Genomic DNA, 27,924 nt, shown 5'->3' on the forward strand with positions numbered 1-27,924 from the left:
TTTCTAAAAATTGCTACTTTATTTTTCCTCATGTTGACTTTCTTCTTGAATTAGTAGTGTTGTTTTACCATTTTTCTTTTAATTTTCAACACTTTTTTGTCTTATAATATTCTGACTTTATTCACATATCATTTTGACTTAATTCTTGTAATATTAGAATTTTTTCCATCACTTAATATTTCTAAAAATTGCTACTTTATTTTTCCTCATATTGACTTTCTTCTTGAATTAGTAGTATTGTTTTAACATTTTTCTTTTAATTTTCAACACTTTTTTTTGTAAATTGTCTTATAATATTCTGAATTTATTCACATATTATTTTTGACTTAATTCTTGTAATATTCGAACTTTTTCCATAACTTAATATTTCTAAAAAATGCTACTTTTTTATTTTTCCTCATAATATTTACAACATAAAATTCAGACATTTTCTCATTAGATTACAATGTTTTTCTTCATATTTTTGACTTTATCCTACCGGCGTCAAGCCAGTGGTTCGACCCCAAAGCAGCGACGACAACAATGGTTCATGAAGGCCTGATTCCAATTACTCCCAGGTGTGCTCAGGTGGCTCCGCCCCCTTCATGACCAGCAGTGCACTCCAATACAGAGCAGATAGGTGGCAGCAGAACATGACAGCGGGCCACAAATGGCCCCCGGGTTGCAGTGTGTTCACCCCTAAAGTAGCTGAAAGGTAAGTAGAATTTTGTAACAAGCATAAACGTGTACCACTTCTATTACTACAATTTTCCGTTGAAATACTGAATTAACATGAAGTTATTTTGGACTAAGGTTGTAAGACAACAGAATGTGGGTACTGAGTGAATACTTTCCAGATGTAGAGTACATCGTGTATACATTCAATGCATTGGGAAATACTATGTATGGTGTATGGAATGTTTCTTGTGCTGTCTTGTCATTGCTGTGTTGATCAGATGTTGGCTGCGACTGGACCTGATTCAATGCTGTGACGCAGATAAGACCCCCCCCCCTCTTCACACACATTCCTTTTCTTGCACCCCCCACCTCCCACTACCATTACTTGTCACTGTTTTTTTTTTCCATGTACCACTTTCTGCCCTTGTTTCTTGTTCAGTGTGCACTAAAATCTGATACGGATTTGAGTTTTTAGGTAGAAGGAACTGGATTTTTTATTGTGTTTCAGAGAGTAGAATTCCACTTTTTACAGAAAAAAAAATCTAAAAATGCAATGCAGTATGGTGTAGTTTTAAATAGTACATACCCCGTTGTGGAATGTACACAATGCAGCTAAAAATGATTACGCCTTCACTTTTTAAAGTCGTTTTTCAATTCTGTTAGTTATCTATTATTATTAGTTATTATTAGTCTGTTAGTTATCTATAAGTATTTTGTACATGGCTGCATTTGAGCCCTTTAGGGCCCTTTAAAAATGTAGTTATAACCCCCCCCCCCTCCCCAAACGTTATAGCTAAACTTCACTCATGGAAATTCCCTTATATAATGTTATATTATATAATGTTATGCCCTTTTTGTTTTATAATAACCCCTGATTTTTTTTTTACCAATGAGAAAATAATGCTTTATTTTACAAAAAAAATTATTTGGGGGGGGAAAACACTTTTACCCTGAGGTCCCCCTCATAAATATAGTATATTATAATAATATTAATATAATATATATAATATAATAGGGAGTGTGAATGGTTGTTTGTCTATATGTGCCCTGTGATTGGCTGGCCACCAGTCCAGGGTGTACCCCACTTCTCGCCCGAAGACAGCTGGGATAGGCTCCAGCACCCCCCGCGACCCTCGTGAGGAAAAAGCGGTAGAAAATGAATGAATATAATATAATAATATTATATTTATATAATATAATAATATATTCTATTAATATAATATATATAATATTATATTATAATAAAAAAGACAATACAGTTCGTACTTTGTCCTTTTGAATTCCTGATATTTCAGATTACAGATTTAAATGTAATTTAAACGTGCCTGAGCGGAAGCGGGTTTTATTTTGAAAGAGCGTAGCGGAAGTTGTTACATGCTTTACACGGGAATGCCCTCGTCCCCTCTGCTGCTGCTGCTGCTGCCGCTTGTATTGGAGAGGAGAGTCTCCTTTAACAAACCATATCGCGTCACCGGGATGCGGCTGCTAGCCGGTCTTCTTCTCTTCTCACCTCCACCACAAGTCCGGTAAGGCCTCGTTTTCTATTTATTCTGTTTCTTTTTTTTGAACGCCTCCATTTTCAAATGTTAAGGCTTTTTTTTTTTTTTTTTTTTTTAATCCTCGACGCTCGTGCTGGCGCTCGGCTTGTGATGACTTTCAGTGGTTGACCTGGCATGCAAAAATAGCCCTGCCGTGTTTATAATTAGATGACTTAGTGTGCAGATATGTGCTGCTATTAATAATGCACAGAGCATACTAGCCCTTTGCTATGTCAGCTGGCAGACGTGCTATGATGGGGAGAGACCTATACCTTTAACAACATACGTACCACATACATCTTTGCATTATTACTACTATTATATTCTATTATATTCTATTATACTGAGTGTAGCTTGTGACTGTACATGTAAGTGGACATTGATTAGCACTGTGAACTAATTAATACCTAAAGGTGATTTATCTTCCCTGTAAGTCTGACCCACCCGTGTTATCAACAGAAAAACACAGTTTATCCTTTCAACATCACAACATGACATGCTACACCTTTTGATTGGCTCCTTGTTGCTAGGCAGAATTCAAAGGGCTTCATCATAGCTGCCCCACAACCCAAATAACATTACATATTCACTATATAGCCAACATCTATTTATTTTCTATGCCGCTTATACTCATGAGGGTCGTGGTATGCTGGAGCCTATCCCAAGGTGGGGTAACTAGGCAACAAATAAGCATTATTTTTATTTGTATTTTTTGCTGAACTAATCACAATTCCGCTTGTTGCTAGGCAGAACTCAGTCATTGCGGCCCCAAAACATCATACACGTTTTACTGGCTGCCTGTCGCTAGGCAGTATTCATGGGGCTCAAACATAACTGCCCTTAAACCAGTTGACTTAAGAATACATTATGCACGGTGGTCAAGTGGTTAGCGTGCAGACCTCACAGCTAGGAGACCAGGGTTCAATTCCACCCTCGGCCATCTCTGTGTGGAGTTTGCATGTTCTCCCCGTGCATGTGTGGTGGGTTTTCTCCGGGTACTCCGGTTTCCTCCCACATTCCAAAAACATGCTAAGTTAATTAGCGACTCCAAATTGTCCATAAGAGACGTCCGACGCTTTAAACATTAGCATGCTACCGAGCTAACTAGTTAGCCTACCATTGATTTATTCAAAACTTAAGAAAGACAATATAAGAAGCCAAAAAAATACTATTTCCATATTATTAGAGCTTCGCAGACATGAAATAACACCCCTATAGTTATTGTTGGTTGACAACACATTGCTCAAGTGTAATGCTCAAGGCTACGGGATCACTGCAGGGACATAAGAGACGGCCGGCGCTTTAAACATTAGCACGCTAGCGAGCTAGCTAGTTAGCCTACCATTGATTTATTCTAAACTTAAGAAAGGGTTCAAAAGCAGTGGGTTCACATTCCAAAAACATGCTAGGTTAATTAGCGACTCCAAATTGTCCGTAGGTATGAATGTGAGTGTGAATGGTTGTTTGTCTATATGTGCCCTGTGATTGGCTGGCTGGCCACCAGTCCAGGGTGTACCCCAGTCTCTTGCCCGAAGACAGCTGGGATAGGCTCCAGCAACCCCCAGCAACCCTTGTGAGGATAAGTGGTAGAGAATGAATGAATGAATGTATTGCAGTATTTGATTTGACTAATAATAGGCTATAGTAAACCACAAGACAGCGATCAATTAATTAATTTATGAATTTTTGAAACTTAATGACTGTATTATGGACATGCTACACCTTTGATTGGTCCCATGTTGCTAGGCGCTTATGCCAATAATTTTTTTTTTAGCTAACACAACAACAGATCACAACACACGTTTCTTAGGTGGCTTGTTGCTAGGCAGAAAAATTAAAATTCACTGAAATCAGGCATTGATATTAATTTCTTTATGTTTCTCTATAAAGCCTAATTTAGATGATGACGGTGCCGGCCCACCAGCGTTTCCTGATCTTGTTCGACTTTGACGAGACCATCATTAACGAGAATAGCGACGATGCCGTCTTGCAGGCTCTGCCGGATCAGCAGCTTCCCGATTGGCTGAAGAACAGCTACCGCGAGGGCCACTACAGTGAATACTCGCAGCAGATTCTGGCCTACATGTCTGAACAGGGTGTGTCCCCCGACGCCATCCACTCGGCGGTGGAGAGGATCCCACCCACTCCGGGCCTCCTCAACCTCCTGCAGTTCCTGCAAAGCCACCAGCAAGACTTTGAGCTAGCGGTGGTCTCGGATGCTAACACGTACTTCATCGAGACGTGGCTGAAGCACGCGGGGGTGCGCCACCTCTTCAGGAGGATCTTCACCAATCCGGCGAGCTTCAACGCCGTCGGCCGTCTCGTGCTACAGCCTTTCCACGCCCACTCGTGCCCCCGTTGCCCTGACAACATGTGCAAGCAGGTCATCCTCAGAGAATACCTGGCTCTCCGTCAAAAGGAACGCGACGGTTACGCTTTCCAAAGGGTCTTTTACATTGGCGATGGCGCCAATGACGTGTGCCCCTCCATGGCCTTGGGGCCCCGGGACACGGCCTTCCCCAGGAGAGACTTCCCCATGCATAGGCTGCTGGTGGACCACTCACAGGAAGGCAAGTTGAAGGCCAACATGGTAGCTTGGAGCAGAGGCCAGGATGTCGTGGACTATTTAAAGAAAATCATGGAGGAGAGATGATGACGATGAAGAAGAAGAAAACGTGACAAAAAGGTGCTCTCATCTCCCAAGATATCGTATTAAGATATCCTGTGGTGGAACCATTTTAATCACTGAGACGTTGCTAACTATTGCTATTGCTAACCTAGACTACCGCATTCATTGCACAGTTTCAAACTCCGCCAAGCAACTATCTCTCGAAATATTAATATTTTATTTAATATTAAATGCAGAAAATCTGCAATCAATAGCAATAGTAGTGTTTACCACTGTTTGTTAGCCAGCAAAGCTACTTCAAGTTCGTACGACATAGTCATGCTATTTTTCCCCCCCTACTGGGGGAATGGTTTGACCGTGTCAAACATCAGAAAAAGAAAATATTTTTTCTCGCAAAAGTGGAAAAAATAGTAATCTGTCCATTTGTTAGCAAACTAGCTAATTCCTGGTTTACAGACGATGGCGGGAAAAAAAATTATGTAACGTAATTGTGTCTATTGCGACTTAGTCAACACAATGAAAAGATATAATATTTAATGTAATAAGTGGCAAAATTGTAAGGCATCTTTCGTATACCGTTATCTATTACTGTTGTATAATTATATTATATTTTATTAATAATTCAATTAATATAAAATCTATTTAATCCTTTTTTAAACCTATTTAAACCTATTTAATATATTAAATAATTATTATTAATAAAATGAATAAATCCTAATAATATAATATATTTACATAAATACACAAATAATATTAATCTGTTAATAGTAATAAAATATTAACTGAAAAGTTTAATTAAAATTTAAAGTAGCCTGTTTTTCTTTAATTAAAAATACTTTGAAAAATAATATTATGCATATATATTATATATATATATATTATCATAATATATTATATGATTCATATATTTTTTTTATAATTTTATGATTATTATATAAAATATTTAATGTTAATTCAATTATTTTTTTGTATTATTATCATTTTTAAACTAAAGATAAACCTGCTACTTCCTGGTTCATGGGAAATAATTACAAATATTTATTTGCAAAGTGAAAAAATATGTGTATTTACATTTCCTAGCTAGTGGGCTACTTCCTGGTTCACGAAAAATAATATTAGACATTAGAATAGAAGAACTGGTGTGTGCTATTTTTCATTCTGTTCACAAAGTGTGAAAGTTCACATTTAATAACACGCCACCCAAATTATGAAACAGACACACAGGGAAAATAATCACTTTTTTTTCTAATTATCTGATCAATCCCATAAAGCAATCAATCACGTCTTTATCTCAACAAGATTAGTCCAGAACAAAACATCTTGTAGCTGTGAGGACCGTTTCAACTCAAGATAGACGTCCGTCTGTGTCTCCTTTAAGAGAGATCAGATGTTGCCTTTGAGGTCAGGTGACACCGTCACTGATACCTAATCTAAAACTAATCTAGGACTTTGATACAAGTGTAATCTACACCACGCTAGTGCACGCAAACACTAGTGTTTGCACTTTGCCCACCGGGACTAATATGCTAACTAACACGTGTGCAGTATTTAACAAGTAGTTTTCCAAAGTATTGCAATACTATGAATAATATATGTGTTTAATATAGTGTATTTCTACACTACAAATGTAGTACCTGTTGAAATAATTACTCCCCTAGTGTACATCATAATGCACTTTAATCTGCTGAACATGAGTCCTAATTAATGAATATATGAGGTATTTTTTTTAGGAGTATTGTTTAACACCCTAAATTCAACTCTAATGTGCAATAATTACTGCAATATAATGTAACAAAAGTATGGATAAATAAGGGAATATATTTGTATGGGATGTGCAACTCATATTTGATTGAATTTGCTGCATTTTGAATAGTAAATTGTGTGTACAATGCAGGTATAAGGTATAAGAGGAATATAAAGCCATCATGTCACCAATTGGTTCCTGGGACTGTTTGTTCTTAGATTCATTTGAAGTCCCTCAGGGTATCCTTGTTGGTTAAATGATGGGATTGCGAGGTAAGTATTTGGTAGATGTTGCCGTGGCTTCCTCAAAGCCGGAGTAAAATGTGTGCTTGGGTTGGACGTGACTCTTGTGGTTTGGACAGATAAGGATAGAAGACAACACTGGGTCTGCATGATAAAACACTGGATACGCCTAAAAAAAAAAAATATATATATATATATATATTTATATTTTTTTTAAATTAAATATATATATATTATAAAACACATTTTTATTTTTTTTTTTTATTTAATTTAATTTTTTGGGGGGGGAGGCCACCTCAATATACCAATATATTGACGCCTTACCACACGACACTGGCAAGTGACTTCTCAAAAAAAAAAATATATATATATATATTTATATTTTTTAATAAAGAAATATATATATATAAATATATTTTATAAAACACATTTTTGTATTTTTTTTTTTATTTCATTTAAAATGTTTTTTTTTTTTGGAGGCCACCTCAATATACCAGTGTGTTACTGGTATATTGACGCCTTACACACTACACTGGCAAGCGACTTATAAAAAAAATATATATATATATATATATATATATATATATATATATATATATATATATATATATAGCCCTTGACTTATATATATATAGGTTCAATTCCACCCTCGGCCATCTCTGTGTGGAGTTTGCATGTTCTCCGGGTTTGTACTCCGGTTTCCTCCCACATTCCAAAAACATGCTAGGTTAATTAGCGACTCCAAATTGTCCATAGGTATGAATGTGAGTGTGAATGGTTGTTTGTCTATATGTGCCCTGTGATTGGCTGGCCACCAGTCCAGGGTGTACCCCGCCTCTCACCTGAAGAAGACAGCTGGGATAGGCTCCAGCACCCCCGCGACCCTCGTGAGGAAAAGCGGTAGAAAATGAATGAATGAATAAGGCCGACCTGGATGTTTTGTAACCATGCCATTGCTGCCAGCTGGTGAGCCCAATGAATATGTTGTTTATATGTTTGACCACAAGAGGTCGCCAAAAACACACCGATTGAGGCCTCTTCAGCTGTTAACGTAAGCGTCCTTCCCTGTCACGCTGACCTCAGCTAAAGTCAAAAAAAGCAACCAAGGCTTGAGGCTACGTTATTGTTAATATGCGGGGGGGTTAGTCATTCCCTCATGCATAATTGGGTTTGAAATGCTTCTGAGTCAACACAAAAGTTTAACTTTAGCTTATGTATTGAATTTTCAATGTTGCATTACAGTTAATGGGAGTTTATATGAATTAATGTATTTTTGTACAATCACTGATTAGATAACTTCCTTCTAGTTTTGTTGTTATTATTTCTTAGGATTTGTCAGTAATAGAAAATATTCATTCATTCATTTTCTACCGCTTATCCTCACAAGGGTTGCGGATGTGCTGGAGCCTATCCCAGCTGTCTTCAGGTGAGAGGCGGGGTACACCCTGGACTGGTGGCCAGCCAATCACAGGGCACATATAGACAAACAACCATTCACACTCACATTCATACCACTTACTGAGTCTTTTGACCTCGCATAGTAGTTGGTTAATATTCTGCATCATACATTGGTAGTGTATTGTCTGGTTGATGTGTCATAATACTCTTACTGTAGTACTGTAGCTATATATGCAGTATATGTATTTACATTCCAGCAGCCATTTTTATTCATTCATTCATTTTCACGAGTGTCACGGGGTTGCTGGAGCCTATCCCAGCTGTCTTCAGGCGAGAAGATGGGGTACACCCTGGACTGGTGGCCAGCCAATCACAGGGCACATATAGACAAACAACCATTCACACTCACATTCATACCTATGGACAATTTGGAGTCGCTAATTAACCTAGCATGTTTTTGGAATGTGGGAGGAAACCGGAGTACCCGGAGAAAACCCACGCATGCATGGAAAGAACATGCAAACTCAACAGAGATGCGGAATCAAACTCGGGTCTTCTAAATGCGTGGCCACGCGCTACCCACTCGTCCACCGTGCAGCCCAAGATCAAACTATTCATTCTTTCTTTTTCTACCGCTTATCCTCACGAGTGTCGCGGGGGTGCTGCAGCGAGAGGCGGGGTACACCCTGGACTGGTGGCCAGCCAATCACAGGGCACATATAGACAAACAACCATACACACTCACATTCATACCTATGGACAATTTGGAGTCCATGCTAGTAACCTAGCATGTTTTTGGAATGTGGGAGGAAACCGGAGAAAACCCACGCATGCAAGCTCCACACAGAGATAGCCGAGAGTGGGATTGAACTCGGGTTTCCTTGCTGTGAGGTCTGTGCGCTAACCACTCGACCACCGTGCAGCCCCAATAGAAACACGTTCACTTGTTTTAGTTGATCTGGATGTAATTGAGGCGTTGGGATTGATCTATATATCTGTTGTCATCTTTAACCGACTCGGTCGCATTGTCCTTGTCACATTGTCGCGTCCTAATGAGCGTCAAAACAAAGAAGCTGAATGAACAAAAGTGTACTGCCCTTCACTCACTTTCTGTTCATTTGCAGCCCGTATTTCCTATTAGCACTGAAGGCAACACAAAGCACTGAGCCTTTTAATGTATTTGTACAGTATTGATGGCTCAACAACAATTCCCATTGACCTCCAGCTGTAAGTGAATGGACAGGAAATCCAATTAGCGTGACTGGAGAATGATGACAAATTGAATGTCAATATCAATAAAGCATCCCATCAATAATAACAGACGACAAAAACTATTGATTTTGTTTTACCTTTGCTTTCATTTCATTCCCGTCTACAAAGGTGAAAGATAACTCACTCAGCCTCGGAGGCGGTCGGTCACGCTGCATTATAAAGAGGTCATCGGTGTCAAAACACTCAAAGGCTGATTAGGTTTGAGTTCCCTCTTGTGTTTGCTGATGAAGCAGACGGAGAAAGTTGGGAAGTTGGGAAAGGAGAAGCTGGGATCTTCCCAAGTTCGTTTGCATCACTTTTAGTAGCGGCGAAATGGGCGCTGTTGTTTTGTTTTATGTAAATTTTTCGACCCTTTGTATTGAGTGTGGACTCCTATAGAGCAGCTACACACAATAACACTCACAGAAAATATTTTAGATCTTCCAGAATCTGCACCTATTCCGGCTGTATTTCCTTTGATTTGTGCTTCCTGCCAAAACGGTCTCTTTTAATTTATTCACACACAAAGTGCTTCCTAACAATGAACCAATAAGGAAGTCCGTCCCGCTGTGATGTCACAAAGGAACGGTTTTACCACGCCTTTTCAAACAGAGCGTTTTGAGCCATCCCAAACTTTTTTCAGGGCTCCTTTCAGATTTCCAAAACCTGTGATTTGTCGCACTCAGCTCGCACCCGGGGCACGCCCATCTAAGAAAGTCCGGCTCGCTGTGACATCACAACGATCCCGTGTTAGAAACAACTGTCTGAAACCAAGCCTTCATAGCCATCCCAAACTTTTTTCAGGGCTCACTTCCAAATTTATTTAATTTATTCACACTCAAAGTACTTCCTAACTATGAACCATATAAGGAAGTCCGCCTCTCTGTGATGTCACAAAAGAACAGTTTTACCACGCCTTTTCAAACAGAGCATTTTGAGCCATCCTAAACTTTTTTCAGGGCTCCTTTCAGATTTCCAAAACTGTCTACTTTTGGACCTGTGATTTGTCATACTCAGCTCGCACCCGGGGCACGCCCATCTAAGAAAATCCGGCTCGCTGTGATGTCACAGCGATCCCGTGTTAGAAACAACTGTCTGAAACCAAGCCTTCATAGCCCTCCTAAACTTTTTTCAGGGCTCACTAATTTATTCACACTCAAAGTGCTTCCTAACTATGAACCATATAAGGAAGTCCGCCTCTCTGTGATGTCACAAAAGAACAGTTTTACCACGCCTTTTCAAACAGAGCGTTTTGAGCCATCCCAAAGACTAACTTCCAAATGCCAAAACCTCATTATCTGAAACTTTGGCATAATTTAACACAACAAGACAACATTCTAACTACATTTATAGGTCAGAAAAGTGGAAAAATCATAATAGGTCCCCTTTAAATGTACATACTGTACGTATTACATAATTTTCTCTGATTGTTTTATTGTTGCGAGTGTACATCCTGTACGTACAGTCTTATGTCTTATTACGTATTGTTCTCCAATTGCTTTATCACTTTACGTATTATGTATTACGTCTGTCTGTCAGCGGGAAATGGTTCGACTGTCAATCAAGCGGAGCGCTAACTGAGATAGCACAACAACATTTTTACTGATTTTGGAATATTGTCGGGTTTTGATCAAATTAAAGGAAATTTTTCTTTAATTGATTCAAACTTGTACTTTTAGTTTTAATTTATTTTATTATCATGTGTGATTCATGAACAATTTAACAATATATAAATTCAAGAATATAACACAATATTATATTACACACAGTTGTTTGATCAAAATAAAGCAAATCGTGGAAAATAAGTAAACAAAGCAATTATTTTTGCAATACAATCACAACATATACATATAAATCATTTAATAACATTAACAACAAAAAAGATTAGAGATTATATACAGAATAAAAGTGAAAAATATCGATCCATATCACCTGTATCGACTTGATATAATGATACTACCCTTGTTATGGATGCAGTCGACATTTGGAACGATCCGCCCACCCCTTTTTCATGAAGTAGTCTCTGCTCTTCTCTCACTATCATCATTATCGCCAGCCTTTTCTGATGCAATGCGTCGCCAGTTGAAAACTATAAAGATGTTTTTGGTGATTTAAGACTTAATTTTAAGTCTTTTGGGGATGTTTTGGTATGGTCACGTGTCCTCCATTGACGCGACCTGTGAAGTCTACACTTCAATGAGCGCCACATTTCAAAGAGGACCCCGGAGAGAGTCTACAAGTCTACGAGTGTGACAGGTTCGTGTGCTGTTACTTTCGAAAATTCAACTTTTAAAAATCCCGAAATCAACATTTTAAGTGAAATTTAAGTGAAAATGATTCAAATTACGGTAACAAAAAAGAAAAAAATCGAGCTAGTTTAGCCAATTTGACCAGTGATGAAATTAGCTGGCCAAGTTTTTGCCTGCTCACAATGTGACTGTATTGTGAACGTTAAAGTAAGGAAAATAATAAATAATATTTCTTAATTGATGTTAGGATGCGAATATTATGATGTGTGGACATCAAAAGGTAACAAAAATTGCTGTGATTTGAGATTTCTTCTATTTAACTTTTGTATTTATTTTTTTAGGTGCAAGTTATGGTAACAAAAAGAAAAAAAATCGAGCTAGTTTAGCCAATTTGACCAGTGATGAAATTAGCTGGCCAAGTTTTTGCCTGCTCACAATGTGAGAAATCTTAGACGGTATTGTGAACGTTAAAGTAAGGAAAATAACTAATATTTCTTAATTCATGTTAGGATGCGAATATTATGATGTGTTGACATCAAAAGGTAACAAAAATTGCTTGTGATTTGATATTTCTCCTATTTAACTTTTGTATTTATTTTTTTAGGTGCAAGTTATGGTAACAAAAAGAAAAAAAATCGAGCTAGTTTAGCCAATTTGACCGGTGATGAAATTAGCTGGCCAAGTTTTTGCCTGCTCACAATGTGAGAAATCTTAGACTGTATTGTGAACGTTAAAGTAAGGAAAATAACTAATATTTCTTAATTCATGTTAGGATGCGAATATTATGATGTGTTGACATCAAAAGGTAACAAAAATTGCTGTGATTTGAGATTTCTCCTATTTAACTTTTGTATTTATTTTTTTAGGTGCAAATTATGGTAACAAAAAAGAAAAAAAATCGAGCTAGTTTAGCCAATTTGACCGGTGATGAAATTAGCTGGCCAAGTTTTTGCCTGCTCACAATGTGAGAAATCTTAGACTGTATTGTGAACGTTAAAGTAAGGAAAATAATAAATAATATTTCTTAATTGATGTTAGGATGCGAATATTATGATGTGTTGACATCAAAAGGTAACAAAAATTGCTGTGATTTGACATTTCTCCTATTTAACTTTTGTATTTATTTTTTTTAGGTGCACCGGAATTTAACGTTTTTGAGACTTGGGGTTGTGTGAAAACAAAGAAAACGCAGGTACTTTGTTTACTTCTCAGAAATACACAGAATTATATTTTATATATTGTTACCTTTTCTGGGAGTACTTTCTTCTGTCAGCATGTGTCACTACTTTGTAAATAGTTGTTAATATTACCTTTTATTTTATATAAGTTGCTGTTTATTATGTTGTATAGTATTAGCAGTTGCTCTGTTGGTGTTAAGTTTAATATGTAGCGTTAATCTCTTTGATCTTTTTATCATGGTTAGTCTTCTATGTAATTATCCCCCTTTCATTACCATTGAGCTTTAAAGGGGAACTGAATTTTTATGAACTCATATTTATTTCACTTTTCCGTCATTGGGACACACCTATTTTGACTACGAAGCCCTAAAAAAAAACTAACAACATTGCATGGTTTAATATCCATGCTGTGATCATGCATTAAAACGTGATAATAACATGTAATAGTTGCAGTATGTTGCAATATTTTGATGATTTATAAACACTACGTATACTTACGCTAGTTCTGTCAACAACATCAACACTTACAATGTCCGCTGTCATTTGCATGGCTGTGTCTTCCAGTACTCAAGTAAAAAAAAAAAACTGACGACAAACAAGCATCTTCTTGAGTCTTTGTCACGAAATGGAGACTAGCGATCAGCTACGCGTCGTGTTAATCCGCCATATAAAATTTTTTTCATGTTAGCTGCTACAATAATAATATCACTGTAGCTTGGTTAATGTACAAGTCGGTGATGTAAATGGAACACTGTTGCCGTTTTTTTTTTGGGTGGAGTTGTCAAAATATGTATTTCTCATGATGTCCGTTGCTAGCTAGCTGATATAATTAATTTTCTTGCGCGAGAAACACACAGAAAGGGGAAAGAAATATGTATTGGTGCATTGTGAATGATGGGCCAAATTCCCCTTCTTTAAGCTTTCAGTTCCATTCTGACAAAAACAAAACAAAACAAAAATATAATAAAAATATAATCATTTGTTTTACTTACAGCTTTCATGATCTGAACCCTCTTTTTTACTCGATTTTTTTGCAATATTGTTGACAAATATGTTTGAAATCTGATGTCACAAGTCTTGAGGTTGCATCATCAGGGACAATTTGGCAGTGCTTCCATTCATTCATTAATTTTCTACCGTTTATCCTCACAAGTGTCGCGGGGGTGCTGGAGCCTATCCCAGCTGTCTTCGGGTGAGAGGCGGGGTACACCCTGGACTGGCACAAAGGAACCAAAATTAGCACAATAAATCCCATTTGTAGGGAAAAAAATGCATCCAAATAATATGTGAGACATGAACATACAAGTTTTTCCATTTTCTGTGCATTCTAAAGATATAACAACAGATAAAAAGAGACCACTCATAATGGGACACGCCTATTCATTCATTCATTTTCTACCGCTGGAGCCTATCCCAGCTGTCTTTGCGGGGTACACCCTGGACTGGTGGCCAGCCAATCACAGGGCACATATAGACAAACAACCATTCACACTCACATTCATACCTATGGACAATTTGGAGTCGCTAATTAACCTAGCATGTTTTTGGAATGTGGGAGGAAACCGGAGTAACCGGAAAAAAAACCCACGCATGCATGGGGAGAACATGCAAACTCCACACAGAGGGTGGTATTGAACTCGGGTCTCCTAGCTGTGAGGTCTGCTTGCTAACCACTCGACCGCTGTGCAGCCCACAGTGCTTCTAACTCACCTCAAAACCTCAAGACCGCGACATTGAACAATTCTAAGATTGTCTGAGAATTTCTACACAAATAAGACATCGAACAATCAACCTGACTGCAGTTGACCGCCATAAATGGTTTTACACTTGGGTAGCGTTTTTCCACCTGCAAGACATTCAAAGCATTTTGACAGCATTTTACCCATTGATGACGCAACATCAGGACCAACTAGTCCAGTATCTTGCCCGATTATACTTCTCTAATACTAATGAGATCCCGAGGCCTTCGTGCCATTCGTCCACTTGCATCACCTCATCTTGCAGTGATCCGTACACAATTCCTGGAAGCTGAAAACATTCCAATTCTAGCATGGCATGGAATACTCACCAACTGAGCATGTTTGGGATGTCGTAGATCGGCAAACACATCAGTATTGTCCAGTGAGTTCCTGAACAATGCCAGGACACCCCCAAAATACTGCACATTTTGGAATGGACTTTTATTGTGGCCAGCCCAAGGCCGATCTGTCTAATCAGCAAAGCAGAATTGCTCAATAGCAAATTAGTGAGCAGTGAAAGAGAACTAAATAAGAGTATTTCTGTTGAGTGTATGTTATTGTATTTATTGCTATCAAAAACTAGCTAGGTAGTACCACTGCAACACACACACTGTTGGGTCCACAGCTTGAAGCCCTCTTAGATACGCATGTGCTTTTAAATTACGCTCACTTTTTTTTTTTACTAGCTCTGTGGTTGGGAGACATCTGGGGGAAATTTCTGCCTTTTTGGCATCCAAGGTGACACGTCTGGCAAAGCTGAGCTGTTGTTGTTGTAACTGTGAGAATGTGAGACCTAAACTTTATTTGTCATGTTGAATGGACTTAAAGGGATAGTTGGGATTACTTGACAGGAAGTTGTATGACATCCCTATCGGCAGTGTAGTCCATCAATGGTGACGCTCTTTGTCCTGCTCTATTGTCTTGTTTTTTAGCCTTTGTGAGGGTAAAACTTTATTGTAATAGTAATAATAATAATAATAATAATAATAGTATTAGTAATAATAATAATAATAATAATTCCCGAAGACAGCTGGGATAGGCTCCAGCACCCCTGCGGTGCTGGGGTAGAAGGAATGAATTATTATTATTATTCATTCATTCATTTTCTACCGCTTTTTCCTCATGAGGGTCGCGGGGGTGCTGGAGCCTATCCCAGCTGTCTTCGGCCGAGAGGCGGGATGTAATAATAATAATAATTATTATGATTATTATTATTATTATCATTATCATTATTATTATTACACACTGCCTCTTGCCCGAAGACAGCTGGGATAGGTTCCAGTACCCCCGCGACCCTCCTGAGGATAAGCGGTAGAAAATGAATGAATGAATTATTAGTATTAGTATTATTACACCCCACTTCTCGCCTGAAGACAGCTGGGATAGGCTCCAGCACCCCAGCGACCCTCGTGAGGATAAGCGATAGAAAATGAATGAATTATTATTATTATTATTATTTTATTATTATTACACCCTGCCTCTTGCCCGAATACAGCTGGGATAGGTTCCAGCACCCCCGCGACCCTCGTGAGGATAAGCGGTAGAAAATGAATGAATCAATGAATTATTATTAGTATTAGTATTAGTATTAGTATTATTACACCCCACTTCTCGCCTGAAGACAGCTGGGATAGGCTCCAGCACCCCCGCGACCCTTGTGAGGATAAGCGGTAGAAAATGAATGAATTAATGAATTAGTATTAGTATTAGTATTATTACACCCCGCTTCTCGCCTGAAGGCAGCTGGGATAGGCTCCAGCACCCCCGCGACCCTAAGCGGTAGAAAATGAATGAATGAATGAATTATTATTAGTATTAGTATTAGTATTAGTATTAGTATTAGTATTAGTATTAGTATTAGTATTAGTATTAGTATTAGTATTATTACACCCTGCTTCTCGCCTGAAGACAGCTGGGATAGGCTCCAGCACCCCCGCGACCCTTGTGAGGATAAGCGGTAGAAAATGAATGAATTAATTATTATTATTATTATTATTAGCATTATTATTATTATTATTAGCATTAGTAAAATAAATACACACGAGCTGCTGTAGCGCCTTTGTTATTTTTCATAATCATCTAGTAATAATACTAGTAATAATACAGTATGTGTAACATCATCCTCAAGCTGCAAGCCTTTGTTGCCATTTCCTCACATGCCTCATGTGGGCGGATACTTTAAAGAGGGTGGGGCTTAGGTACATTGTTGGTTCTAAATGTGTGATTTTACAAAGTTTAAACCAGATGAGAGGATTTCCTGTTTATGGAACATCTGGATGCTCCATAGTAATGTCCTCCAGTAAAAAAGCACAATCAAGCACATGCAGTTAACAATAGCAATTATGGTTACGCATTCCACTCCTGGCACTACCCTTCCCTTTTGTACTGGAAGCCAAAACGCTTTAGGGTGCACATCTACCAAAAAAGCACACATACGTTGTTAACGTGTCGAAAATAAAATGAAGGCAAAAAGACAAAGAGAGACGGTCTGTGTATTTAAATGAATCTCCCAGTACGCCATGTTGGGAGCAACCATAAAAGTTAGTGTTTTATGTGTTCTACGTGTAGAAAACATCCATTGTTGCCTCCACAAAAGAGGTTTTGTTCTGTTGTTTAGCAGAATGGGGCCAAAATTACTGGACCAATTTCTGAAAAATTTACACTATAAGTCATTTTGCACCATTTCTGCCCAGTGTTTGAGGACTGCTTTAAGCTGTAACCTGGCGTGTACTTACTTACATTACACGGGTTGCTCTGTATCATGTTGAAAAACTGTTCCCCAAGGGAGGGTATCATGCCTTGCACAATGTCATACAACATGTTGGAATTCATGTTTAGCCTCATTGAACCATAGTTGGCTGCACGGTGGACGAGTGGTTAGTGCGCAGGCCTCACAGCTAGGAAACCCAAGTTCGATTCCACCATCAGCCATCTCTGTGTGGAGTTTGCATGTTCTCCCCGTGCATGTGTGGGTTTTCTGCGGGTACTCCGGTTTCCTCCCACATTCCAAAAACATGGGCTGCACAGTGGAGAGTGGTTAGTGCGCAGGCCTCACAGCTAGGAAACCCGAGTTCGATTCCACCCTCAGCCATCTCTGTGTCGCCAATTAACCTGGCATGTTTTTGGAATGGGCTGCACGGAGGACGAGTGGTTAGCGCGCAGGCCTCACAGCTAGGAAACCCGAGTTCGATTCCACCCTTGGCCATCTCTGTGTGGAGTTTGCATGTTCTCCCCGTGCATGCGTGGGTTTTCTCCGGGTACTCCGGTTTCCTCCCACATTCCAAAAACATGCTAGGTTAATTAGCGACTCCAAATTGTCCATAGGTATGAATGTGAGTGTGAATGGTTGTTTGACTATATGTGCCCTGTGATTGGCTGGCCACCAGTCCAGGGTGTAACCCCACCTCTCGCCTGAAGACAGCTGGGATAGGCTCCAGCACCCCCGCGACTCTTGTGAGGAAAAGCGGTAGAAAATGAATGAATGATCTGAATCGGCAGGATAAAACCCAGATCAAAGCATCCCTAATTATAAGAGCCCTCTAGACATGAAATAGCACCCCTATAGTCACCTTTACATTAGAAAATCATAATCATTTTGACCTATATGTGCCCTGTGATTGGCTGGCGACCAGTCCAGGGTGTAACCCCACCTCTCGCCTGAAGACAGCTGGGATAGGCTCCAGCACCCCCACCAATTAACCTAGCAAGATTTTGGAATGCTAGGTTAATTAGCGACTCCAAATTGTCCATAGGTATGAATGTGAGTGTGAATGGTTGGGATAGGCTCCAGCACCCCTGCGACCCTCGTGAGGAAAATCGGTAGAAAATGAATGAATGAATGAACCATAGCTCCCCAGTGCTGGTGACACTCGTGTAGCCCCAGACCATGACGCTTCTACCACCTTGATTCTATTAGATTATTTCTGCAGTAACAAAACATTGTTGTGTTTTCCAGGTGGTGTAACAATGAGCTGGGGTTTCCTGACCCGGTTGCTGGAAGAAATCCACAACCATTCCACTTTTGTGGGCAAGATTTGGCTCACCGTCCTCATCGTCTTCCGCATTGTCCTGACGGCGGTCGGAGGCGAGTCCATCTACTACGACGAGCAGAGCAAATTCGTCTGTAACACCGCTCAGCCGGGCTGCGAGAATGTCTGCTACGACTCATTTGCACCGCTCTCGCACGTTCGATTCTGGGTCTTCCAGATCATTCTAGTAGCCACGCCTTCTGTCATGTACCTGGGCTATGCCGTTAATAAGATCGCCCGTGCGGAGGAAGAAGCGGACTCAGGAGGAGCGAGCGGTTTGTCTCGCAAGAAAGCCAAAAATCATTGCCTCGCCGACAGGAAGCAGCACAAACGCAACAAAGTCCTGCAGGATGATGAAGAAGAAGAAGACCCCATGATTTATGAAATGGCTGAGCTGGAAAGCAATGGCGATGTCGCAGGAAAAGGAAGCGCTGCACAAGTGAAAGCGAAGACGCGTCACGATGGACGCCAGAGCATCAAAAAAAACGGTTTGATGCGTATTTACATCTTCCAGCTTATAGCGCGTTCCGTTTTGGAAGTGGCCTTCTTAGGAGTCCAGTACAAGCTTTATGGGTTTGCGGTACCTCCCACATACATGTGCTCAGTGCGCCCGTGTCCGTACACCGTGGACTGCTTCATATCCCGACCCACGGAGAAGACCATCTTCCTCCTCATCATGTACACCGTCTCCTTGCTTTGTCTGGTTCTCAACATATGGGAGATGCTTCATCTGGGCACAGCTACCATCTGCGAGATTTTACGCTCCCGTAACGGGAACATGTACGACGAGGACGTCTTCGGATTGTCAAGAGGGCCGGGTTTGCTTCACACAGATGAATATAACAGCTACCCCTCTTCCTGGAACGCACCGTCAGCGCCGCCGGGATACAACATCGCTATCAAACCCTGCATGGTCTACACACGACCCCATGACCAACCACTCCCGTCCACCAACCTCAACAAAAGCAAAACCTTGTGCCCGCAGAACCCTGCCAAAGAGGAGAGTCAGCGATACTCTAATGGTAAAGACAACCCGACCGATGCCCCCGGAAACGCCCACGAGGTGGACCTCCAGCCTCAGCGCCGACAGGACGATGAATATCAAGCCGATGTTCTGCAGCAGACCCACAGCAACAACCAACGCAAAGCTCCACGTGTACATAATCACTGGCATGCCTCCAAACATACCTCCGCTAAGGCAAACAGGGGCGGCGGCAGCAACAGCAGCACCAGCGGAAGCTTCAAATACGGAGAAATTAAAGGTTCCGAGTGGATATAACTAGGAAGAGTTTTCTACCCAGAAGTGCCTTGTTTTTAAATGTGCCGTGTAGTATTCATGCTGCAATACTTCCAACACCAGCATATATGCAATAAGAAGCTACATCACCCCAAACTCGTTCCATTGATTTACCCTGCAAAGCCTTGAACTTAACTGCTGTGTATGTAAAAATGCAAAAAAATATATATATTACATCTGTTTTATTGCCCAACAATAAACTGAGGGCAAAAAAGACATGTTATTTTCAAACCGGTGTACTGTACAATGTTTAGAATATCAATCCATTCATTGATTGTTGTTAATGTGTCAGACTCCCAAATATTCCCAAAGAATATGTGTCCTTAAAGTGTTTAAGTTGTCTTAGGGAATTTTATTAAAAGTGCATGTTCTTAAAACTATTAAATGTTTTGTAAGCCTCCCATCACCACTTGCCTGTGTCAGAATCGTAATAACAGTGACACCTGCTGGACAAAATAAATCAATACACAAAATACACCGTGATGCGTTTATGTAATAAGGAAAACGTGGAAAAGCGCATTATAACAACATTTTCATGTGCTTTTCATTTTAGTCATGCGAGTATATCGACTTTTTTTTGTTTCTTTCGGCTTTTTCCTGATTACGGAGTCGCCATAGCGGATATTTTGATCGTTTTAAATAAGCATTTAAATAAATAAGATGGGTCCAAGTACATCATAAACTACAGTGAAATTTAAATGAACGTGACAGTGATTAAAAAAACACGAACATATATAAGAAGAAAAGAACAATTCTATGAGTTTTTTAAATATAAGAGGGTAACCTATATTCAGCTTACAAAGAGCAAAAACGTCGATATTTGTGAAGTACTGAAATTACGTAAGGTGTCAAAGGCTCCTGAATGCAGCATTCTACCGGAAGTGACCAGTTCGCCGGTGTTTTTAAAAAAGCGGCGGTAGCTTCTGGCAGCCATTGCTGAACAATACGTACTCAAAAATATAGTTTAAACGTAAGTGACACTGTTTTTAATTTCTCCCGGTGATGTGCAGTGTATTTAACCATTAATATACCCGTTTCGACCCAGACTGCGAAGTTTGACGGGAGCTAACACGGTTAGCCGCTTAGTTAGCTTGCTTCCTTGCTAACTTCATGCTGTTGTGACGTTGTAGCGTGCTAGCCTGGCCTACCATTGCTTGTAAACACTGTAGCATTATTTTGTGCTTATGTTAAAAAATAGAGCCAAATAGATCCTTTAGGTACATGTTTACTCTTAATAACAAATTCCTGCAATTTGTTCAGGATATTCCAGTGACTCTTGTAAAGTTTTAGCTCTTCTATTGCACCAGGACCATTATGCTGCAACAGCAGTGTGTAGAGCAGCTTCAACTTTTGGGGAAACTGAGTCCGGGTCCGAAAAAGCTTGAGGGTAAGACCTTCTACTTGGACAATGTGAAGAAACGTCCTACAGCCCTGCTTTTGGAAGCCATATCTCTCCTGGGAGGGGTAAGTTTGTGATATTATAGCATTTATGGACTGTCTGTCTCCCAGCTGAAACAGTGTATTTCTTATTCCAAAAAGAGCATTGAGAGTTTCCTGCACAGAGATGTGAGCTTTGTGGTCACTGGAAGTCAAGCGGGTCTGGAGGAGCAGAAGACAAAGAGGAATGATAAAAGCGGACAGCGGACAGTCAAGCAGCAAGAAAGTGTCATGTCCAGTGAGAAACAGCGACCAGCAACTGCACGGCCAACGGTACTGGACAGAATGGATGTTCTCACAAATGATGGATGTCCACAATAGAGCAATAACTCCTTTAATTTTTTTAAATTATATTTGTCCTGTGCAGGTTTGTGGCAGCCGAGGAAAAGCCCTGCTTGAAAAAGCCATTCGCAACAATGTAAGTGACTAATCTGCAGCCTTCAAATTGGAGCAGTCAGACAGAAATAGTATGAATTGTTTTGTTTTTTTATCCGATAGGAACGTCTGCAGGGGAGCAGTGTGTTGGCCAATGCCCGCTCATGGGGAGTGAAAATTTTGCATGTGGATGGTATCCTTTTAAGGCAGTGGTCTCAAACTCAATTTACATGGGGGCCAATGGAGCTAGGGTCTGGGCAAGGCTGGGCCGCATCAGGTTTTCCAAAAAAAAAAAAAACACATTTATTAAAAACAGAAAAATATACAAACTTTTTCAGTGCTTTGGTTCAAATATCTTAATTTTTATTTTTCTGCACAAAATAAGATGAAAAATAAATGAACAAATCAAGAATAAAGAAAATCAATCAATCAGTAATAAATAAATATAATAATAATAATAAAAACTTAAGAAACCACATACAGTTGGTGGGTAGACAAATTATTTTTTTCAGATTAAAATGAACAAAGCATTATTAGAGCCCTGTAGACATGACAAAACACGACTATAGTCACATTTATACTCTTTTTATTTACAACATATTGCGCAACTGCAGGGTCTTGAGACACATGCTAACTCGCAAACTAGAGCGCTAGCGACCTAAACGGTAGCCTTCAAGTTATTTCCTTTAAACTTAAATAACCAAAAACTTACCACTTCCACACGGATAGGGAGGATAACTATTAACAGTTATTTAACCCTTAACATGAACATTAATCAAACGTAATCATTTTTTTCTGGGAACATGATACCATACCATACAGCATCCATATCAAACTCGCGCGGGCCGCACTAACATTATACTTTCATATCAAGGCGGGGGCCTCAAAGTAGTGTCCTGTGGGCCACATTTGGCCCGCGGGCCGCGTGTTTGAGACCCCAGTTTTAAGACTTGCGTATACTCACTTGTGCTGTGCAGTGAACCTTACCTCACAGAAGATGGCGCCATGCGAGTGTTTGTTTGTGACAGTGACTCCATGAATTCTCTTTGAAACATTTCTTAATGGAGTCTTAGATGTTCTTTCGTACTTGAAGCAGTTGAACAGTGAACGCGTCAGTGCCAAATCCAACAGACCTGAGGTAAGAAACATAAACCGAGAGGACGCAAACTTAAAACTTAATAACATTTATCTGCATGTGCGATACAGAGGACGTCCACCAAGCTGCCCTCTTCTCATGTTGTTGTTAAAGGTGAGTAGTCATTCTTCTAACATGTTAGCTTCCAGATATTAACCTCGTGTTGTCGTATCTTCTCCAGCTACGTCGCTGAGATCTCCTTTTGTCAAAATTGAAGACACAAGCCGGTGAGTTTCCAATGCCAGTCAAGGAACCGTGAAACTATAATGGATTCAAGTAGCTGGAAGCTCCAGTGGGGGTCGAGTGGGGAAGGTGATATCCACCATGTAATGTGAAAAGCCTACACACCCCCCCCTCGATGCCCAGTTGTGTGTGTACACCAGCAGGTCTTTTCATTTGCGCTAATGGAAGTGCTCATACTTAATGTGTGTGCATTACTAAGGGAAATTAAGTTTGAAATTGTTTAGCAGATGAAATGGCATCACTGTAATTTATTTAATTACGTTACTTTTTTTTTAGCCTCATTAACACACACGCGCATCATGTCAAGCCACACCGCTCTAGGGTACTGTAGCCACACAGTTTGACGCCATCTTTTTTTAAAAAAATCTTTATTCTGACCTCAAGACATCAACAGCAGTGCAATTCCAACACAATATATGTATCTCTAACTCACAAGCCTCTTCATTATCACTAATGACTAAGACGCTAAGGTGAGTACTCCAAAAATGACAACAACGTCTTTATTATGTGTGGTCTAAGTAAACGGAAAGGAAAAGAAAAACAATAAGTGAATTTTTTTATCACTCGCTAACATAAGTCTAACTGCAGAAGTACAGTTTGCTGCATTCAGGTATGCTCGGAAATCCCAGAAAATACATCTCCACTCAAAACGTGAATGGTGTCTTAACACGACTCCTCTCGGCTTGTAATAACACGGTTAAACGTGTGAGTCATCTACTCTTAAAGAGACTAGTCTGAAGGGAATAGGTTTTCGGACGTGTGGTATCCTGTAGCTGGAGTTAATTTTTCAGTTCATTTGGAGCTGATAATACATACACATAATACAGTACAGTGTGTGTGTGTGTGTGTGTGTATATATATATATATATATGCCTATTTTGATCCGGCAGAGCCTGCAAGACGGCGTCGTCGCTATTCTCGTTAATGATGGTCTCGTCAAAGTCGAATAAGATCAGGAAACGCTGTTGGGCCGGTGTGGTCATCATCTATCATCTAAATTAGGCTTTATAGAGAAACATAAACAAATTAATATCAATGCCTGATTTCAGTGAATTTTAATTGTTCTGCCTAGCAACAAGCCACCTAAGAAACGTCCATAAATTCTGTTGTGATCTGTTGCTGTGTTAGGTATTGGCATAAGCGCCAGTTCTGATTGAGCCCAATGTAATCTGCCTAGCAACATGGGACCAATCAAAGGTGTAGCATGTCCATAATACAGTCATTAAGTTTCAAAAATTCATAAATTAATTAATTGATCGCTGTCTTGTGGTTGACTATAGCCTATTATTAGTCTAATCAAATATTGCAATACATTCATTCATTCATTCATTTTCTACCACTTATCCTCACAAGGGTTGCGGGGGTTGCTGGAGCCTATCCCAGCCGTCTTCGGGCGAGAGGCGGGCTACACCCTGGACCGGTGGCCAGCCAATCACAGGGCACATATAGACAAACAACCATTCACACTCACATTCATACCTATGGACAATTTGGAGTCGCTAATTAACCTAGCATGTTTTTTGGAATGTGGGAGGAAACCGGAGTACCCGGAGAAAACCCACACATGCACGGGGAGAACATGCAAACTCCACACAGAGATGGCCGAGGGTGGAATTGAACCCTGGTCTCCTAGCTGTGAGGTCTGCGCGCTAACCACTCGACCGCCGTGCCGCCCCCACCTGTAATATATTTATTATTTTTATTATATTTTATCCTCACGAGGGTCGTGTGGGTGCTGGAGCCTATCCCAGCTGTCTCCAGGCGAGAGGCGGGGTACACCCTGGACTGGTGGCCAGCCAATCACAGGGCACATATAGACAAACAACCATTCACACTCACATTCATGGTCAATTTGGAGTCTCCAATTAAACTAGCATGTTTTTGGAATGGGGGAGGAAACCCACGCATGCACGGGGAGAATGTGCAAACTCCACACAGACATGGCCGAGGGTGGAATTGAACTGGGGTCTCCGAGCTGTGAGGCCTGCGCGATAACTACTCCATTATTGAGTGATATTCGCTGGCCAATATGTTTATTATTGTGGTTGTAATGACTGACTGCTGTTTCTAATAGTGTGGTTGCTGTATTTATGTACATTATTTTATTATTATTATTATTTTTTTAAACCAGGAAGTACAAGCCGTTGCTTATACAGTCCATGACCTTCCCCTCACTGTCCTACCCGGGACGATTCAGTCCCTTTGAGCCTCCGCCTCCTCCTTGCTTTGACAAACAGTTGGCGCCAGCAGGGAATAAATCCAGGTTGTTCAAACTACATTGATCTTTTTATTACTTTTAGTGTCGTAGCTAACAATACAAATATGTTTAATTTATGTGTGTGTACGTGTCCCCATCAGGCCAAACAACAAAGTTGAAAGCAGCAGCAAGGACAAATCCCAGACCCCTCCACCTTGGCTGCTACGCAAGAAGAACCTCTCTTACTGCGAATGTTGTCTGGAGTCCTTCTCGAACTTGGAGGAGGTGAGATTCTACGCTTAGCTTTTTCACTAGGAGCACAGGTGTTAAATACAGCATCTTTAATAATAATAATAATAATATTATTCAAGTCAAAGAACGTACATATAACATAACATACATATAAACACAGTACCATCATAGAGCCTCCATCGCCCTGAAATCGGTATGTGTGCTCCATTTTTATTTTTCATACTCAGGCACATATGCGACTAATATGCTAGCATCATACCGCCCTGCCTCGGTTTGTGTTTGATGTTTATGTATCGTTCTTTGGTCCCTGTAGCACTTGCAGTCTGATCAACATCGAGATTTTGTGCTTGAGGCCTCCAATTATCGTGCGCTGGACCGCCTTGTGGCTGAAATGGTCTCTCGATTCGACACCAGTCCCAAAGAGGAAGTCTTCAATAGGTGAGCTATCATCATAAAATATACCTGATGTGACTAATTAATCCTTTTTGATCTAATTAATTATGCATTTTTATATGTAGATCATCAGAATCTCCACCCATCTTATGTGAACTGGAACCTCTGACTGATGCTGAGATGGAACACGAAGGCGTGGCTTTAATAGGACAAACCGATATCTGTGGACCTCATCAAGATACTCCTCTTGAAGTCCAGCCCGGCATATCGCCAGACGATCCCATCTCGAATCCAGCCGCTTCTCAACTCTCTTCTGACCGCGATCGCCTTCCCTGTCCTGCGACTCTAACCATAGCAGTACTGGAGGTGGCGCCGCAGCCTCATCTGCTGTCCCCCCGCCGCGATCCATGCGCAAATTTTGACCCGTATTCCTTACCTCCTGTCCTCAGCCCGCAAGTCCTCTCGCAGGACGATATGGAGGCGCACAGTCCCTACTCGGAACCTCCTGTCCTCAGTCCTCAGAACTACACCACCGAGGACTATGTAGACGTGTGTGAAAACACCGAAAGTGTGTCAGAATCCGTTCCTATTTTAAACTGCGAACTTCCCGTTGTGGTTGCGGAGTTGTCCCAGCCAGATGCTCCTCCGGTTTTAAGCAAGGTCCACCAGTGTCATGATAGTTTCCTGGAGTCTTTCACGGCATCTACACACCAACAGTGGCCCCCAAGGATCAGAAAACGGCGTCGGTATTCCAGCGCTGAATGTAGCTGCAGCAAAAGGAAAAGGACCGCCAGCGGTGGTTGTGGGAAGGACGTTGTCGATTCGTTATCGGACATGGCCTCGTTTCGAATACTGCAAAAGTGTTGTAGCGAAAATGTCCCTTTATTAGAGACAACGTCTCATGTGGACAGTTTGGCATCATGGCCGCTCTCCTCACATCCTCCCAATCCTTCGTCTTGCTTGTGCAACGCTCAGGTCCCCGACGTCCTTTTCAGCCGAGACTCTCAACAGTCCCACTCCACCTCCGTGTGCATCGACCCCGCTCTCATCCCGGATGTCGACGGCCTCTCCCAGTCCTCCTCGGAGTGGGACTGCGAGCTGCTGCCCGGCCTGCGCGCGGCGGAGACCCGTCCCGCATCGCCCGTCGCTCAGGCATGTGAACTAGACAAGGATATTCTCCACCGGCCCTGCGCTTGGATGCACGACACCAGCTACGAGTCACGTCTGCACACCGCCCTGCAGTTGTCCACGCCGACGGCGGAGCCATCCGCCTTCTCTAGGACGGTGGTGCAAATCGTCGAGGTACAGCATTGACTGTAGAAGTCTTTGCAGCTACGTATTGCCCGTGAACAGACTAGCTAGGCAGCAGGTATCTGCTTCGGAACAAGGTACACTGAATAAATATTAGCGCAGAGTAACTTTATACACCTTTAAATGTACACTTTTGATTGACATTGTGGAGAGTTTTTTAAGCCAATATTGATTTAATAAATCCATCTAACAATGTTCATCAAAACTGAGCATTATCTTTGTAAACATGTTTTATTGTTGTAGCTAACCGCTGTATATATGCCTCAACTTAAGATCGGGCATCCTTTCTTGTTTTCTCCCGTGTTCCTCTTCATCTGCTAAACTGCTGCCGGTGGCGTTGTGCCGACATCCGTCTCTCAGCAGCTGTCTGGAAAAAAACACTCTTAGAATTTAATGAGCTTTTTCTCAAAGGGGCATTATTCAATTACTTTAAGTGCTATGGATCACATCTTGCCCGTGTTGTGTTGTGATGGCCCAACATGCAAAGCGCTCGTACTTCCTGTGAGACGGAATCCACAAAAATGATATTGGATCATTTTCTTGTAGTTGTCTGTCAAAGGTGGCAAAACTGTTGTTTGGGAAATGTTACTGTAATTGTTTTTTTTTGTTAAATAAATTGTTTTAACCTGAA

The 27,924-nt window shown here is 40.6% G+C and overlaps 3 protein-coding genes across 3 annotated transcripts; all 3 read left to right on the plus strand.

The window, feature by feature from the left end:
* Nucleotides 1–165: 165 nt before the first annotated feature.
* LOC131110028 (probable phosphatase phospho1) lies at nt 166–6,974 on the plus strand. The gene is made up of 2 exons (XM_058062670.1): nt 166–2,183; nt 4,086–6,974. Exon 2 carries the CDS (start codon nt 4,096–4,098, stop codon nt 4,846–4,848), a length of 753 nt encoding a protein of 250 aa, XP_057918653.1. The 5' UTR covers nt 166–2,183; nt 4,086–4,095; the 3' UTR covers nt 4,849–6,974.
* Nucleotides 6,975–11,394: 4,420 nt separating this feature from the next.
* On the plus strand, nt 11,395–20,426 carry LOC131109496 (gap junction gamma-1 protein-like). Its single transcript, XM_058061595.1, has 3 exons — nt 11,395–11,715; nt 12,842–12,900; nt 18,581–20,426. The coding sequence occupies exon 3, from the start codon at nt 18,592–18,594 to the stop codon at nt 19,930–19,932; it is 1,341 nt and encodes a 446-aa protein (XP_057917578.1). The 5' UTR covers nt 11,395–11,715; nt 12,842–12,900; nt 18,581–18,591; the 3' UTR covers nt 19,933–20,426.
* A 379-nt stretch (nt 20,427–20,805) lies between these two features.
* Nucleotides 20,806–27,879, plus strand: dbf4b (DBF4 zinc finger B). The gene is made up of 12 exons (XM_058061594.1): nt 20,806–20,920; nt 21,258–21,414; nt 21,490–21,660; nt 21,755–21,805; nt 21,886–21,955; nt 22,836–22,900; nt 22,969–23,011; nt 23,079–23,124; nt 25,272–25,403; nt 25,499–25,622; nt 25,903–26,027; nt 26,108–27,879. Exons 2-12 carry the CDS (start codon nt 21,265–21,267, stop codon nt 27,294–27,296), a joined length of 2,166 nt encoding a protein of 721 aa, XP_057917577.1. The 5' UTR covers nt 20,806–20,920; nt 21,258–21,264; the 3' UTR covers nt 27,297–27,879.
* Nucleotides 27,880–27,924: the final 45 nt, after the last annotated feature.

The sequence above is a fragment of the Doryrhamphus excisus genome, chromosome 22 (assembly GCF_030265055.1).
Source record: "Doryrhamphus excisus isolate RoL2022-K1 chromosome 22, RoL_Dexc_1.0, whole genome shotgun sequence".
NCBI lineage: Eukaryota > Metazoa > Chordata > Actinopteri > Syngnathiformes > Syngnathidae > Doryrhamphus > Doryrhamphus excisus.

Excerpts from the sequence above, each read along its gene's own strand:
- LOC131110028 (XM_058062670.1), top strand. The coding sequence starts at position 4,096 with ATGATGACGGTGCCGGCCCACCAGCGTTTCCTGATCTTGTTCGACTTT.
- LOC131109496 (XM_058061595.1), top strand. The coding sequence starts at position 18,592 with ATGAGCTGGGGTTTCCTGACCCGGTTGCTGGAAGAAATCCACAACCAT.
- dbf4b (XM_058061594.1), top strand. The coding sequence starts at position 21,265 with ATGCTGCAACAGCAGTGTGTAGAGCAGCTTCAACTTTTGGGGAAACTG. Across the intron at positions 21,661-21,754 it reads CAGCAACTGCACGGCCAACG|GTTTGTGGCAGCCGAGGAAA; the intron begins GTACTGGACAGA and ends TGTCCTGTGCAG. Across the intron at positions 25,404-25,498 it reads CCAGCAGGGAATAAATCCAG|GCCAAACAACAAAGTTGAAA; the intron begins GTTGTTCAAACT and ends TGTCCCCATCAG.